The sequence below is a fragment of the Marmota monax genome, unplaced genomic scaffold, assembly GCF_021218885.2.
Source record: "Marmota monax isolate L192 unplaced genomic scaffold, Marmota_monax_Labrador192_F-V1.1 WCK01_AAM20220418_F8-fsc00008, whole genome shotgun sequence".
Taxonomy (NCBI): Eukaryota; Metazoa; Chordata; class Mammalia; order Rodentia; family Sciuridae; genus Marmota; species Marmota monax.
This window is the reverse complement of record NW_026694432.1, coordinates 20,195,777-20,211,583: the sequence shown is the minus strand read 5'-3', so window position 1 is coordinate 20,211,583 and position 15,807 is coordinate 20,195,777. Positions and strand designations below refer to the sequence as shown.

General features: G+C 47.0%; 1 protein-coding gene across 1 annotated transcript in view; it reads right to left on the bottom strand.

The window, feature by feature from the left end:
- Window positions 1-7,573, bottom strand: part of Slc9a1 (solute carrier family 9 member A1) — a 55,925-nt gene extending 48,352 nt beyond the window's left edge. Inside the window, exon 1 of the mRNA XM_046469152.2 lies at window positions 6,467-7,573. Within this exon, the coding sequence (XP_046325108.1) occupies window positions 6,467-6,803 (337 nt within the window). The 5' untranslated portion in view covers window positions 6,804-7,573. The remainder of the gene's footprint in view (window positions 1-6,466) is intronic.
- Between the last annotated feature and the right edge of the window lie 8,234 nt (window positions 7,574-15,807).

The window sequence follows — 15,807 nt, the reverse complement described above, 5'->3', positions numbered from 1 at the left end:
TTAGCCAGGGAGGAAAAAGGATAAGGCCTTAGGTGAAATATCTAGGGATTGTGTCTTTTGCAAGTTACTTGCTAAGTGACATCAAGCAGGTCACAGTCCAAGACTGATTCCTGAGATGTAAAAAAAAAAATTAAATCCTGTACATGCAAGGGTTTTGGAAACAAATTATAGCACTAATGGGAATGGCTACTCCTCCTGCCTTGTAGGGCTAAAGAAAGTTGTGCCACCTGCTCCCAACACAAAGGCTCCCTCTCAGGGGATCATGCTGGGCCCTGAGGGTAACCAAGAGCAGCCCAGTACTGTTCCTGCTTAGGGATAAGAGGTCATAGTCATAAGATTCCCCCCCCCTTCAATACATACACACAGCTTTATGACTTCCCTGCCTAAGAAGGGAAGAAACAAGCACTGGTTAGACAGCTAAGAGGCTACCAGCAGAAAGGTAGCAGGCAGGGTCTTCATCAAGAACCTGACCACATGATTTGTGCATATCCACAACAAATTCAGTGACAGAGGACAGGCCCAAAGCCAGGTGCAAAACACCTATAGCTTTCTCAGGCAGGGAGAGAGTTCCCACTGTGGACCTCTGCCCACACCATAGAGGGAGCCCTACGGTCCCCAAGTGCAGGTGCTTTGGGCTGGGTACCACTCGGCACAGGGCCATGTACATCTGCTGAGAGCAATGTGAGAGGCAGGCCGCAGCTGCACCCCTCCAGGAGGCTGTGCCAATACTCGAACAGAAAATAAACAGCAGTTCAGCATCACTGAAGTTAACCCCTGAGCTGTTTCCTCATCTGCCAAACAGAGAGAGCCTTTATCTCCTAGAATTTTAGTAGGAATTAAATGAGATTACTCTTACAAAGTGCCTGACACTACTCTGCAGATACTCAATAAATGGTAATTATTATTAAAAACAACCCCCACCCCCAACGGGGGAGATGTCACAGGACAGGCTAGGCCTAATGCCAAAGCTGTGGATAAACAATAAGGGAGAAGGGTTCGGAGGAGAAAGGGAAAGCAATTGCTGCAGGCTACAGTGGGCTGGCAAGACCTCCCCAAAGGGGACTGCTATAGTTTGAATCTTAAATGTCCCCTAAGGGGCCATATGTTAAAGGTCCCAGAGTAGTGATATTGGGATGCCGTGGAAACTTTAAGAAAGTATAGGGCCTAGTGGGGATCTTTAGGTCACTGGGAGTGTGCCCTTGAAGGGGGACTGTGGGACCTCTGCCCTCATTTCCTTTTTTTTTTTTTTTTTTTTTTTGGTACTGAGGATCCTCAGCACGTTTTTTGTTGTTGTTGTTGTTTTTTAAGAGAGAGAGAGAGAGAATTTTAATATTTATTTTTTGGTTTTCAGCAGACACAACATCTAGTATGTGGTGCTGAGGATCGAACCCGGGCCGCACGCATGCCAGGCGAGCGCGCTGCCACTTGAGCCACATCCCCAGCCCCCCAGCACGATTTTATTTTTTATTTTGAGATAGTTCCATTAAGTTGCTTAGGGCCTTGCCAAACTGCTGAGGCTGCCCTCAAACCTGCGATCCCCCTGCCTCAGTCTCCCAAGCTACTGGCATTACAGGAGTGCACCACCGCACCTGGTCCTCTTCTCCTTTTTTTTTTTTTTTTTTTGGTGGTGCTGGGGATTAAATCCAGGGCCTTGTGCCATACGAGGCAGGCACTCTCCCAACTGAGCTATATCCCCAGTCCCCGCTTTTCCTTCTTGACTATGAGGTAGGCAGTATTCATGCCACGATGTGCTGCCTCACCATAGGCCGAAAGCAACAAGGCCAACCAATCATGTATTGGAACCTCCAAAACCATGAGTTAAAGTCAAAACTTTTCTCTTTATAAGTTGATTATCTCAGTTATTTTGATATGGTGACAGAAAGTTAATTAACACAGGAAGGAAGCTTGTGAAAGTCACTATAGTGAACTAGGCAACCTCAAATCTATCTCCACCTCAGTCTTAGAAAGTGGAAACAGCACCTTCACCTCATTGATTCAAGAAATGATGTGCATGAACCCCACAGTCCACAGTCACCAAGAGACAGTGGCAGGGGTAGACAGCCCAGGGTTTCTGACCACATCTTCCCTTTATACCAGACCTGGATAAGCTCGGCTGGCTGAGACAGAGGAAAGGCAAACCTCACGGGTGCTCAGCTGAATGAAGTCCAGGCCATCTGCCCAAGCAAGGCTCTCCCGGTGCCCCGGTACTCCTGAAGACATGCATCCTGCCTGATCCTTTCCTCCCAAGCCTCAGCTGATCTCCCTCCCACCATGTTTTTTTGTTTGTTTGTTTTTTAGTTGTTGATGGATCTTTATTTTATTTATTTATATGTGGTGCTGAGAATCAAACCCAGTGCCTCACACATGCTAGGCAAATGCTCTTCCACTGAGCTACAGCCCCAGCCCATCCCTCCCACCACCTTGCAGCCAGGCAGTTGTTTTCCCAAAGAGAAAAAAGATGCCTCTTCCTTTATACTGAGTCTTGTCTGGGTTTTGTTTTGTTTGTGCTGGGGATTAAATACAGTGGTGCTTTACCACCTAGCTACCTCCCTACATCTTGAGGCAGGGTCTTGCTAAATTTCTGCTGCTGGCCTCGAAGTCAGCATCTTCCTGCCTCAGCCTGCCAAGTTGCTGGGATTACAGTTGCTGGACTTCTTGAACAACTTCAAGGTGACCTTCAAGCTGTTTCTTCCTCTCTCTTTTTTCGAAGTGGGAGAGGCAAGCTCTAGCCTCATTTTTACTGGAAACCAGTTGCTGGACCTGATATCTATGCATGTGAAGTGGGCAACAATGACCTTATTTCCCCTGTGCACAGACTTCTTCTAAGGAGGAAATGACAGCATATATTTTACAAAGACCAAAACCAAAAATGCTATAAGATATAAAGGTACAAAAGAAGCCTTTTTTGTCCCTGTTCAGAAGACAAGATGAATACCTGCTTTATGGGCTTCTGGGCTTCTGCCAGGAGTTCCAGGTCAGGAATATGGACAAACAACACAGCGGGTGCTGCCAGTGGTGAGCTGGGTGAGGCTCTCCCTCAGAACAGCACTGCCTAGGAGTCAGGTGAACTGGGACAAAGCAGAATTCATGCAGGAGCCAAACCACAGTATGGGAAGCAGGTGGAGAATGGCCCTTAAGGCTTAGGGACATTCTCACACTTCTCCCAATACTCTAAATCTTCCTTGTGCCACCAGCCCCTCCCCATCAAGAAAAAACCAGAATCCCTGACTATCCTAGAGATTTTTTTAAAAAGGCCCAGAGAAGGAAATGATTTGCCTAATGTCACCCCTTGAGTCCAAGTTAGTAGAGAATCCATAGGCATCTATTACTCTAGAATGGCAGCTCTGACCCTGCCCCTCCCACACCAGCCTCTGCAAGAAGGCTCCTTGAGGCTCTGCTCTGAGATTAGGATAGGAAGGAAAACTGCACACAGCACTTTCCATTCTTAAAGGAGGGGTACCTTGCAAGGGAGGCAGCTGCCAAAGCTGACAGAATGAGGACTTCAACCTAACTCCTGCCCACGCTGGGGTGTTGAGAGAATAGAGAATAGGTAAGACCCTGAAATAAGGTCCCAGGTATCTGACAGTGCAGAGAGCACGGCGTCAGCCCACTAGTCCTATTCCCCAAGGCAGTTGGTACCATCTCCCCTCCTCCCAGGGCCAGCTCTGGAAGACAGTTTAAAGGAAAGAATAGTCAGCTGGACACACCCAAAACCTTGAAACCTTAAGGAAAAAAATCCAGTGGCAACCTAGGATTAAGAGATTTGTGATCCTCTTGCCTTGCAGGAAGACTGTAAAGGGCAGGGTCATGTCTGCCTTATGTGGTTAAAATATTACAAGGGGCAGCTGCTGCTCACTGAGCCCTCCCTGTGTGTACAAAGTCAGTTTTATGTGGATTAATTAATGTCATCATCACATCAGTAGCACTATAGCTAGACAGCATTATTTCCTTTTTTTTTTTTTTTTTTTTTGTGGTGCTGCAGATGGAACCCAGGGCCTTGGACATGCTAGGCAAGTGCTCTATCACTGAGCTACACCCCCAGCCTTTATTTCCCATTTTATGCATGGGGAAACTGAGGCTCAGACAGCATAAGTGGCAGAGTGGTAGCTGAATTCTACAATGCAACCTCAACTCTAACCTCAATTCTACAATACAAAGGTAAAGGGGGAAAAAAGAGGTGGGGGTCTGAACAGGAACCCTTCAGATCTTCTGGCCACCTTTCCCTCCACTCTCTTCCCCAGATGGCCAGATGCTAGTGCTCTTATTTTCAGAGGCAGGGGGGAAAAAAATGCATTCCAAGCCAAAGACACAGACTTTTGGAACTGCAAAGGAGATCATATCCACCCTCCTCATTTTACAATGGGAAAACTGAGGCCCAAGGTTAAGTGACTTTGCCAGGATTTCACAGTGAGGGGAATGGCAGAAATGTCAGATCTAGAAAGGGTCATAAAGATCAACTGCCTGGTGTGGAAGCATGACTGGCCCAAGGTCACAAAGGGAAGATGGATGAGAAGCTGGGTTTCCGGACTTCAAGACTGATATCCTTGCCACAGCACCATCTCTGCTCTCCAGCTGCCCAGAGTCCTGGGCCCAGCACTCTGGTGGTGACAAAGCAGGCCAGACCCAGCCTGACCCTATTAGGTCAAGCCACGTCAGGCCTGCAGGCAGAAACTTTAGACTGCCTAGAGTGGAATCTCTGTGGTCATACTGTTGTCCCAGCAGCAGGCACTGAAACCCTCAGTGTAAGTGCCAGTCCCTAATGCCCCATACAATGCCAGGTGTAGTTGGAAGGTGAGGGAATTAGAGGGAGGAAGCAATTTATAGATAGCATTTGTGAGGTCTCTTCCTGGTCTCACACAAGCAAATGACATACCATGGTCACTTTAGTGTCTTACAACAAATTCAAACACAAGGTTTAATGCCTCAATTGATATGTTCAAACAGCAGTTAAGATTCTTGCCCATTGCACAAGTGAATCCTGCAGAAAAAGGCCCATGCTCTTCAAGGTCATGAATTTATGTCAGAATCAGTACACATGGTTCCCCTTGTCCAGTCCTTGATTTTTTCCAGGAAGCTGGCTACCATCAGAGTATAGGTGCTGATGGCCCAGCTCCATGACCAGGCCCCACCACTGTGACTGGCTCAGCACCAAAGCCCTGCACCAGGAAACCAGCTCCCGGATCTATCAAAACAGAGGCACCAGTTCATTCCTGCAGCACGTCCCAGAGCCTGCCTCACACCAGCCTGGCATCAGCTCTCAGCTCCTGCATGTCCTTGGGATAGCTGGGAGGCTTCCTGCCAAGTCTCAAAACTCCCCAAGCCCAATAAAAATCAGGCAAAGAGGGGAGCAGAGTCCCAGGACCTCATGTCTTCCACAGCTAGCTGGGAAGCAAAGGCAGCTTGCAAAGCCCCCTCAGACATCTCTTCCAGGAATTTCTGGGCTACGCAGGCTCTGGGGAGTTCCACCAATCACCCAGCAGAACAGGGTGCTCAAGCTGGGCAGTGAGCCCAATTCTCCAGGAGGGACCTTTCAAAGTCTCTTCAGATCAGAACACCCCTAACCCTTCTCCCTATGCCTCTCCTATAAATAAGTGGCCAATATCAGCCCAGGCAGCACCTTGAGCAGAACCAGATACCAACCTGGGGTAAGCTGAGATCAGACCAAGCTTCAGCCTCCTCCACTCTTACCACCCCCAAACAGCCTTCAGAAATTCTCATTAACTGTATAAAGGATGGCATTGCTGCCACCAGAAACTATCAGGTAACATCCTGGGGATCAAGGAAGGGGAGACTACGGGAACCCCTTATGTTCCTTGCACCCACGTCTCTGCTATACCCAAACTCCTCAGATAGGCCAAGTAGAAATATACTCCATCCTGGGACACCCTCCAGTGAAGCAGGTAATAAATTGTACTGGATGCTGTTGACAGAGCAAAAAGTGTCACTTGCTAGAAGACACTTCTCTATGTCTCACACATAGCTGGATGCCTGGCTCTGGGTCTGGCTTATTCAGAGGAGACCTGCCAGGTCTGGAAGCCTTGCTGAAGATACCTAGTATCAAAAGTGTCCCATCCTTGAATCCTGCTCTCTCTCCCATGCACAATGGAGGTTCCAATCTTTTTTTTTTTTTAAATATTTATTTTTTAGTTATAGGTGGACACCATATCTTTATTTTATTTTTATGTGGTGCTGAGGATCGAACCCAGTGCCTCATGCGTGGTAAGCGAGTGCTCTACCTCTGAGCCACAATCCCAGCCCAGAGGTTCCAATCTTGACAGGCCTCAGAACAGAGGCCACAGAGCTGGAGTTTGAGAAAAACCAAGATGGCAGGGTGCAGGCTCCTGCTTTATAGGAGTAGTTCAGACCTGTAAATCCTGGGCAGCCTCAAATGGTAAGAGATGGGGCAAGAAGCTCACTTGTCTGGTGGCAGTGGCAGCGACAGTAGCATCAAGCAAATTGGACTTACCTATCTTCATAAGGCAGGCCAGCAGGATCCACAGAGAGATCTCGAAGGGTGTGCGAACATGTGGGTAGTCAATGCCCAGGACTGGAAAGGCCTTTCGCGGCTTCATGCCATGTTCGGTGACAGAATGGTTAACAGGGCGGCTCTCTGGATGGGGTGCCTCTGGTGGGGCAGTGGTGACATCCCCAATTGAGCGTTCCTGTGGTGGCTCAGACCCTCCGATGGTGCTGGCATGGCTCCTGAGAACAGGTAGTAGCCCCACCAAGGCCACCGCCACCAGCAAGGAGGGGAAGATCCGAAGCGAAGAGGGTCCCCAGAAACCAGACCACAAAAGCATCATGCTGCTCCCTCAGCCCAGAAGGCCTCGATCCTTAGTAAAGTGAGAATAAGACCTGGAGCATGGGTTGCAGGGAGGAAAGAGACTGGAGCAGTCTCTAGGAAAAGTTCATGTTTTAGAGAAGTATTTTCGTGGAAGCAGTCTTCTTGAGGGTGGAGAGAGGCGGGGTTTGCAACTGGACTCCGAACTGTGGGAAGAGGGACAAGGACCTAGAAGGGACCACAGAAGACCAAAAGGTCTGGAACTCCGGGCCAGGGAGAGGGGAATGGGAGGGACTGCACCCTAGGGAATAAGGAAGGGACAGGATAGGCTGGACCCCGGGCAAGGGAAAGGAAGAGGAAAGGAACTGGGGACCTTTGGCTGAGGAAAGTGACTGAGGCGCTGAGACTAGAGGAAGGGGTAGGGAACCTGAGCTAAAGGAAGAGGAGGAAGGGGGGGAGACCAGGGAAAGGAGACAGAGGACTGGAAGCCCAGCCCGCGAGAAAAAGAGTGAAGCGGGAAAGCGGCCGGAGCTTCTCCACCCAGGGGAGGGCCGGGGTCCAGGAGCACCGGGCTGAGATTCCGGGGGAAATGGAGGGAGGCGGAAGGAGGAGGCAGGCGGCCTGGCGGGAAGGTGCCTCGGCGCGGGCTGGGGTGGGCTCGCTGTGGGCCAGCAGCAACACGCCCCTCCTTGCGACCCCGGCGCGTCGCTGTGCTCCGCCCCGGCCCAGTTGCAGTTCTTCCACGGCTGGCTCCAGCTCTAGCCCCGACCTCAGCCCCGGCGGCAGCGGACTGATGCCCGGCTAAGCCGGGCGCTGCAATTTATAGGCACCAGCGAGCAGCCGGCGCGCAGGCTAGAGGGACCTGTCAGCGCCGGCTCGGCGCAGCGGCCCCTGTCGCCGAGGGAGGAAGCATCACGTAGGAAGAGGAAGCCAAGTCAGATGGGGAAAAAAAAAAAAAAAAAGTTCAGAACCCACAAATTCTAACAGGGGCAAAATTCCGTTCTGTTTATAAAGATCTTTCACATCTACATCCGCAGTCTTATGAAGGCTTCCCAATGACACTGTGAAGGATACATTATCTTATGTATCTAGTTACTATGTGACCTTGAGCAAGTTATTTAGGTCTGTTTCACAGTTTTCTAACCAGTTAAGGACATACTACTGAAATGGTGGAATCATTAGAAAGCCTTTAAAATATATATATATATATATATATATATATATATATATATATATATATATATATATATATATACCATTACTAGCCAGGAGTGGTGGAACACATCTGTAACCCCAGCCACTCAGATGACCAAGGCAGGAAGATTGCAAATTGAACGCCAGCCTCAGCAATTTAGTGCGGCCCTGTCTCAAAATAAATAAATAAAAAGGGATGGAGATGTGATCAATGGTAGAGCACGCCTGGGTTCAATTCCCAGTAAACACACACACACACACACACACACACACACACTACCAAATACCATTAATTACCTAGGATCTACCTTGGGAGATTTAAGTTCAATTGTTCCACCGTGGTGCCCCAGCAAGTGAATTTTTTCAAAATTTCTAATATACAACTAGGGTGAGAAGTTTTGAAATAACTGAATTGCTGTCCTCTATTATAGGAGAGTAAATTAAGGTAAAGAGAGTCAAAGTGGGGCTGGGGCTGTAGCTCAGTGGCAGAGTGCTTGCCTGACATGTTTGAGGCACTTGGTTCCATCCTTAGCACTGCATAAAAATAAACAAATAAAATAAAGGCATGCTGTCCATACACAAATACAAAAAAAAAAATTAAAAAAGAAAGAAAGTCCAAGTGACTAGCTCAAGATCACAGAGTAATCTCAGAGGGGCTCAGTGCAGTTTAATAAATATTTTCTGGGCTTCTTAGCCAGGGTTTGTGCTGGATTCTAGCAACACAAAAGATAAGACATGAGGCAATAATGACTGGGCCAGGGCACAATGCGGACACAGCAAGGGCTTCTGAGTTGATAACGTTCAATTTCTTTACTGAGTTACCAAGGTTACAGAGAGGTAGTTGTTTTGTGATAACTCATGGAGCACTCATAGCGCACTTTTCTCTAGCTATGTTATCCTTCCACACAAAGGTATATTAAAATAACAGTAGAGGGCTGGGGATGTGGCTCAAGCAGTAGCGCGCTCGCCTGGCATGCGTGCGACCCGGGTTCGATCCTCAGCACCACATACAAATAAAATAACAGTAGAGTGAGAAGGTGGTAAGCACATTAGACTGGGTTCTCTGTACCTCACATTTTTCAGACATAGTTTCAACCATCTGGAAGATGACAACAAGCAGGAAGCATATTCAAAGAAAGCCAAGAGTAGATGTGTCGTATGGAAGCAGATGAAAAAATATCAGCTATAATGGAAGTAACCAAAGAGAGGAATAATGTTTAGTTCAAGGATCAGAATAATGACAATATTGCTGAGCATGGTGGTGCATGCCTGTAATTCCAGTGGCTCTGGAGACTGAGGCAGGAAGATCACAAGTTCAAAGCCAGTCTCAGCAACTTAGTAAGGCCCTGTCTATAAGTAAATAAATAAATAAAGGGCTGTGGATGTGGCTCAATGGTTAAGTACCTCTGGTCTCAATCCCCAGTACCAAAACAAGAAGAAGAAGAACAACAAGAACAACAACAATATTGCCTCAAAATTGTTCGGCCTTTGATAGTTTACAACCATTCAACCAGGTTTATCAATGATCCAAATCCTGTTGCATAGTCAGGGTCAGTGCATAGTAGTGATGATTCTCATCCCCATTCTACAAATGAAAAACCAAGACTCAGAGGCACAAAGCCATTTTCCCAAGGTCACACAGCAATTAGGAAGCTGATCTAGGCCTCTAATGTCTGAGTCCACTGTTCTTTCAAAACACCACAGGTTCAGGTTAGAATAAAGAGGAGAGGGAAAGGGAACGATAATAAAAGGACTTTCCAGAGGTGCCCTGGGGCCAGAACCCTGAGACCTGCAGTTCTTTCCAGTCTGGGGGTGATTTTCATTGGTGCACTCTTATCATCCAGTCTCTTGGTTCTCTTGTTCTCCAATCCTCATTGAGTGCTTGGGGGCCAGCCTGGGAGGTAGCAGATCCCCAGAGAACAAGGAAATGTCACCCTTGAGATCCATGGTCTGGAGAAGGTTGTAAAAATATGATAATACCAGGAAATGGTTCTTGGGAGAAACCACCTGAGATAACCTGTGGCTAGGGCCTATCCCCAGGGTGGCGGAAGGGGCTGCCTAATAAAGACACATTAAGCACATTGTCTGGGTTCAAATTCCAGCACCACAACTCCCTAAATGCAGAGTAAATCAGTCTCTGTTCCATAGTTTCTTTCTTCCTAATGGGGGGCAGCAGTAGTACCAACTGGTGATGCTGTGGTGAGGGTATTAACCAATGAACACGCAGTCGCTTTTGAGCAGCATCCAGCAAGCTCCAGGAATATTTGCCATCATTACCTTTGTTTGCAAGTATGGAGGGCCTGGATTGCATACTTTTTTGTGGGGGTGAGGTACTGGGGATTTAACCCAGGGACAATTTACCACTGAGCTACATCCCCAGTCCTTTTTATTTTATTTATTTATTTTTTTTATTTTGAGACAGGTTAAGTTGCTGAGAGTTTCTTTGAGTTGCTGAAGCTGATCTCCAATTTGCAATCCTCCTGCCTCAGCCTCCCAAATCTCTGGGATTATAGGCATGCGCCACTGCACCCAGCCGAATTTAACACTTTGAAGTAAATTATACGGCCTCTCAGCATCACCAGTTGCTGTGTGTGCGCGCGGAGGACCGAGCTAGCTCGCAATAAACACCTCTTTTCTGTTTAAAAAAAAAAAAAAAAAAAGAAGTAAATTATACTGTTGTGTACTGTTTGTGTTAAATGAATTACATTGTTTAAAGTAGTTAGTTAAAATACACAGGAGACTGGGAATGTAACCAAGGGTAGAATACTTGCCTAGCATGCATGGAGCCCTGGGTTTGATCCCTGGCACCAAAATAAAATAAGAAACAAAATCACTGCAATATTTGTGACCTTTTTAAGCATATCCTCACATTATTAATTAATTAATTAATTAATTAATTAATTAATTAATTTTGGTACCAGAGATTGAACCAGAGGTACTTAACCATTGAGCCACATCCTCAGCCCATTTTGTTTTTTTATTTTGAGACAGGGTCTCACTAAGTTGCTGAGGCTGGCTGGAATTAGACATGCACCACCGTGCCTAGCCAAGCATAGTCTTACTTTTAAACCATTCCATGCCCACACTGTTCTTGACTCGGAGAGGCCATGTCTCTGCAGATTCTTCCTCCTGCTGGGATCTAGGACAGCCTCAGGATTCCTAGCCCTGAGCACCATCAACCCCTGAATAGGCCATGTCTGTTCCCCAAGCCCCTCATTGAATTCTTTTGTTACCAAACCCAGGTTCAGAGGCTCATTCCCATGGAAAAATCAATGTCTAAGACACAAGTAGCCAAGAAATGGAGAAGAAGGAGCTTTGCTCACAAATCAGCTTCCCAATTCCAGGGAGTTGAAGGATTCCAGAACTAAGAGAGGAATGATAAGGGAGAGGGAGAAGGTTGGTAAAGGGGACTAGGTGGAGCCCTTACAGGAATTTGGGTGCCACCACTTGTCATTCCTTTCATGGCCTGGTGTTTCTGATCATGATGGCTGATAAGTGTCTTTAACCTTTAAGTGGGGGGCAGGAGGTTGGGGTGGGGGCAGTTGTCAAGTCTAGGTCAAGTTAACCCTATATTATAGTTTTGGACAAAACATATCTCAAATAAATAAACATGTTTATGTGCAGTGCTGAGTAGAATCTGACCCAAAGGTTAAGGCAACAAAGGAGACAGACACAATAGCAAGACAGAGAGGCCAAGTCTCCCCATCCCATTCCAGTCAGCCATTGGACATCTGCAGGCCCAAGTGAAGGGTCAATGTTTTTGGAGCCGGGGATATAGCTCAGTTGGTAGAGTGCTTGCCTCACATGCAGAAGGCCCTGGGTTCAATCCCCAAGCATCACAGAGGAAAAAAAAAAAAAAGAGTCAATGTTTTCAACAAAAGCAGCCTGCAGGTCCCTGAAGAGTAACCTAGACAACTGTTGTCATAACCCATACGTCAGAGGGGTGTCTGCAGCAAAGTTAGTGGGAGACTAATAATGTATTGCCTCGTCATGCATCCTCCAAAATTAGTGATTTTAAAAGTCAGTTAGAAGCAAGAAAAGCTACAGGGTCTATTTAGTTTTTTCCTTGGTAACATTTCACTAAAAGGACTGAGAATTTTATGAAATTGCTATAGCTATGATATCAACAGACATATGCCCAATAATGCATGGCACTGAGAAAGGATCCACTAGGTCATACATTTTTTTAAAAAAAATTTCAACAGCTGGGACTTGCATATGCTAGGCAAGGAGTCTAGGGCTGAGCCATATCTCCATCCCCCAACTTGGTCACTTAATAACTGTGCATCATGGGCATATCTTGTCTGATTTCTGTCCCTCAGTTTGTTCAGGTATAAAAAAGTGGGTGGGGGGGCTGAGGTTGTGGCTCAGTGGTAGAACAGTTGCCTCGCACGTGTGAGGAACTGGGTTCTTTCCTCAGCAACACATAAAAATAAATAAGCAAAATAAAGGTACTGTGACCATCTACAACTAGAAAAATACTAAAAAAAAAAAAAAAAAAAAAAGTGGGTGGGGTCATGCTACCAGCCTTGTAAATTTACTACAAGGATTAAAAGGTCAATGTATGGGGCTGGGGCTGGGGCTGGGGCTGGGGCTCAGTGGTAGAGCACCTGCCTCGCACGTGTAAGGAACTGGGTTCCATTCTCAGCACCACATAAAAATAAATAAAATTGCCGCAGTCCGGCTGCAGCAAAATAACCGGGGAGTGAAGAGCAACTTGTGTAGATTGATACAGCAGGAGTAGGAGCCGTTTATTGTAGGACAGGAGGGGTATTTATATATTTCACACAGCTTATCTAATTAACATAAACTTGATACAGCAGTCAACCAATAAGGAATCTCCACACTTAATGGTTCGCTGGCGTTACTTCACAAACCACTCCCTCTGGCAAAATGCCAGGCGCCATCCAGACTTGTTTACAGACTCTAACATAAAATATTGGGCTGGGGTTGTGGCTCAGTGGTAGAATGCTTGCCTAGCATGTGTGAGGCACTGGGTTCAATTCTCAGCACCATATGTATATAAATAGTAAGTAAGTAAATAAATAGAATAAAGATATTGTGTCTATCTAAAACAAAAAAAAATATTTAAAAGAAAAATAAAGGTCAACGTATGACAAGCACATTTCCTGGCACATAATCAGTGCCCAGTAACTGAGTTCATTTCCTTCTTTCTTTTGTCATAATGTCACAGGTTCACAAGTTCTTCTACCAATCTTCCCTTCACTCACTGGGCTCCAACCAAATCACTTCTGCCTCTGTGCTAGTTCTCAAACATTTGTTAAACACACTTCTGCTCCAGGGTCTTAACACTTGCTATTCCTTCTGCCTAGAACAGTGTACCCCAGAGAGCTAAGAAGGAAGCTTACTCCCTTCCTCTTTCAAGACCAGCCAGGTGTGGTGGTGTGGGCCATAATCTCAAATCCTGAGAAGGCTGAGGTAGGAGGACTGCAAGTTTGAGGCCAGCCTGGTAAACTGAGCAAGGCCCTGTCTGAAAAGAAAAAATAGGAAGGGCTGGGAGTGTGGTTCAGTAGTTAAGCAGCCCTGGATTCAGTCCCCAGTATCAAAACAAACAAACAAATAAAACCCAACAACATCATATATGTTATTATATATGTTTCTCACATATGGTATAATTTACTTATTTATTTATTTTTGTGGTACTAGGTACTAGGGTTTGAACTCAGGGGCATTCTACTACTGAGCTACATCCCCAGCCCTTTTTAATTTTTATTTTGAGACAGATCTTGCTAAATTGCTGAGGCTGGCTTTGAACTTGCAATCCTCCTGCCTCCGCTTCCCAAGTTGCTAGGGATTTCCAGTGTATGCCACCTCACCCAGCTGGAGAGGTTAGGATTTAATGTTCTGAGAAGACAGATCCAGAACCTGCACTTTTATTAAGTACCCCCAAAAGATTCTGATGCAGACAATTTGTAATCCACACTTTGGAAATCTCTGGCCTACACCATTAAAGTGAACTTGTAATCATTCCCACCCCTACCCCACCCTCCAGGAAAAACGTTTTTTTTTTTTTTTTTTTTTTTCAATACTAAAAATTGAACTTAGGGACTCTTTACTATCCCCTGAGTAAAGGTGTGCACCCCACCCCTGGCATGGCTTTAAACCTTTCACACCTTTTGCCCTACAAACTTTTTCCTAATTACTTTAAGAAACTTTCAAAGAATAAAGATATTATAATAAACACACAAATCTTCAACCTTCAGAATTATCAGCTATTATATTTGCTTTCAATATATTTTCCTTTTGTGTTTGACAAATGTTAGTGCTGTTTTACCAAAATTTAAAATCCTTTGAACCATCAGTGACATTTTCTCTCCTTTCCTCCAACCCCCAGGCAACCTCTTTCATGAGTATTATATATCATTTTGACACTTTAACACACATTTCTTCACCCACATCCCTCTCTAGCAAGGCCCACAACTTAAAATGTGCCTCCTCCGATTCTCTTGAATGGTCTGACTGGGCTTTCACCCCGATATCTATATCTACATGGCTCTCTGACATCACCAGTGACCTCATTTTGTTCAATCAAATGGTAACTTAGTCCTCTTTTTAGTCAGCTTTTCAAATAATGGAGGCAGACTGCTTTATTAAAAAGAAAAGGGGACATTCCGGAGGAGGGAAGATGGCGGCGAGGGGAGTGCATTACCCCCGTGTGCTGCTTCACTGTGTGGGAGTATGACAAGTCAGGACGGCTAAAGGATATCTTGTTAGGAATTTCCAGCAATAGTGGGGTGCGCCGGAACCTGGAGGAAGGATTTCCATCGCATGAGGATCGGCTACGGGGACTCAAACGCGAGAGGTTTGTCGCACGGAGGGTAACACTGCTTATTCAGCAAATCGCCCCGCGGCTAGAGTCTGCAAGGCGCGCTGGGATAGAGACGCAGGGTTACAGCGCTGCAGTTTCTGCCAGACGCGCAAGCACCGCACTCAGGGCTGAATTCTGGGTTCGAGACGGGGAAGGAAGCGGTCCATCTCGGTTCTCCACACCGGTCAGACCACAGAGGAGGCCAGCAGCCACCATGTTGGTAAACTGACGTCACCACACCTGTTTTTGACTGACCGCAGCTCATTCAGCCATAGAACAGGTAATTTCAGGCTGCAATTCGCCTGCGGCTTGCAGACAGATTGCTAGGGTTCAGCGCCTGGGGGCTTCTTAAAATCTGATCTTATCGGAGTGAACACGGAGCGCGGGGCGGCCGAGTTCCGGCTCCCGGAACAGTCCCGGAACCGCCCTGGCTCCGGGCTGCGGAGCCTGCGGAGGCTGCTTCTTGGACCCTGCTAATATCAGAGCAAACACGAAACACCAAGAAGCCGAATTCCAGCTCCCGGAACTGAGCCCGCGGGGACTGCTTCTTGGAGCTTACACTTATAGGAGCTTACACCGAGCACAGAGCGGCCGAGTTCCGGCTCCCGGAACCGTCCCGGAACCGCCCTGGCTCAGGGCTGCGGAGCCCGCGGAGGCTGCTTCTTGGACCCTGCTACTATCAGAGCATACACCAAGCACTAAGCGGCCGAATTCCGGCTCCCTGAACTGAGCCCGCGGGGGCTGCTTCTTTGAGCCTACACTTATAGGAGCTTACACCGAGCACAGAGCGGCCGAGTTCCGGCTCCCGGAACTTCCCTGGACCGGGGCTAGGAGCCCGCGGAAACTGTGTCTCGGTCCGGGTCCTGCTGAGGGCAGGTCAGGACTCACCCATTGCTTGGGTTGCCTGGCAAGGGGAACGAAATGCTGCCATTCGCATAGGATACCAACATGGCAGAGATCTGATGTCAGCAGAAAGCGGTGGAGGAGAGATCTTCATCAATAC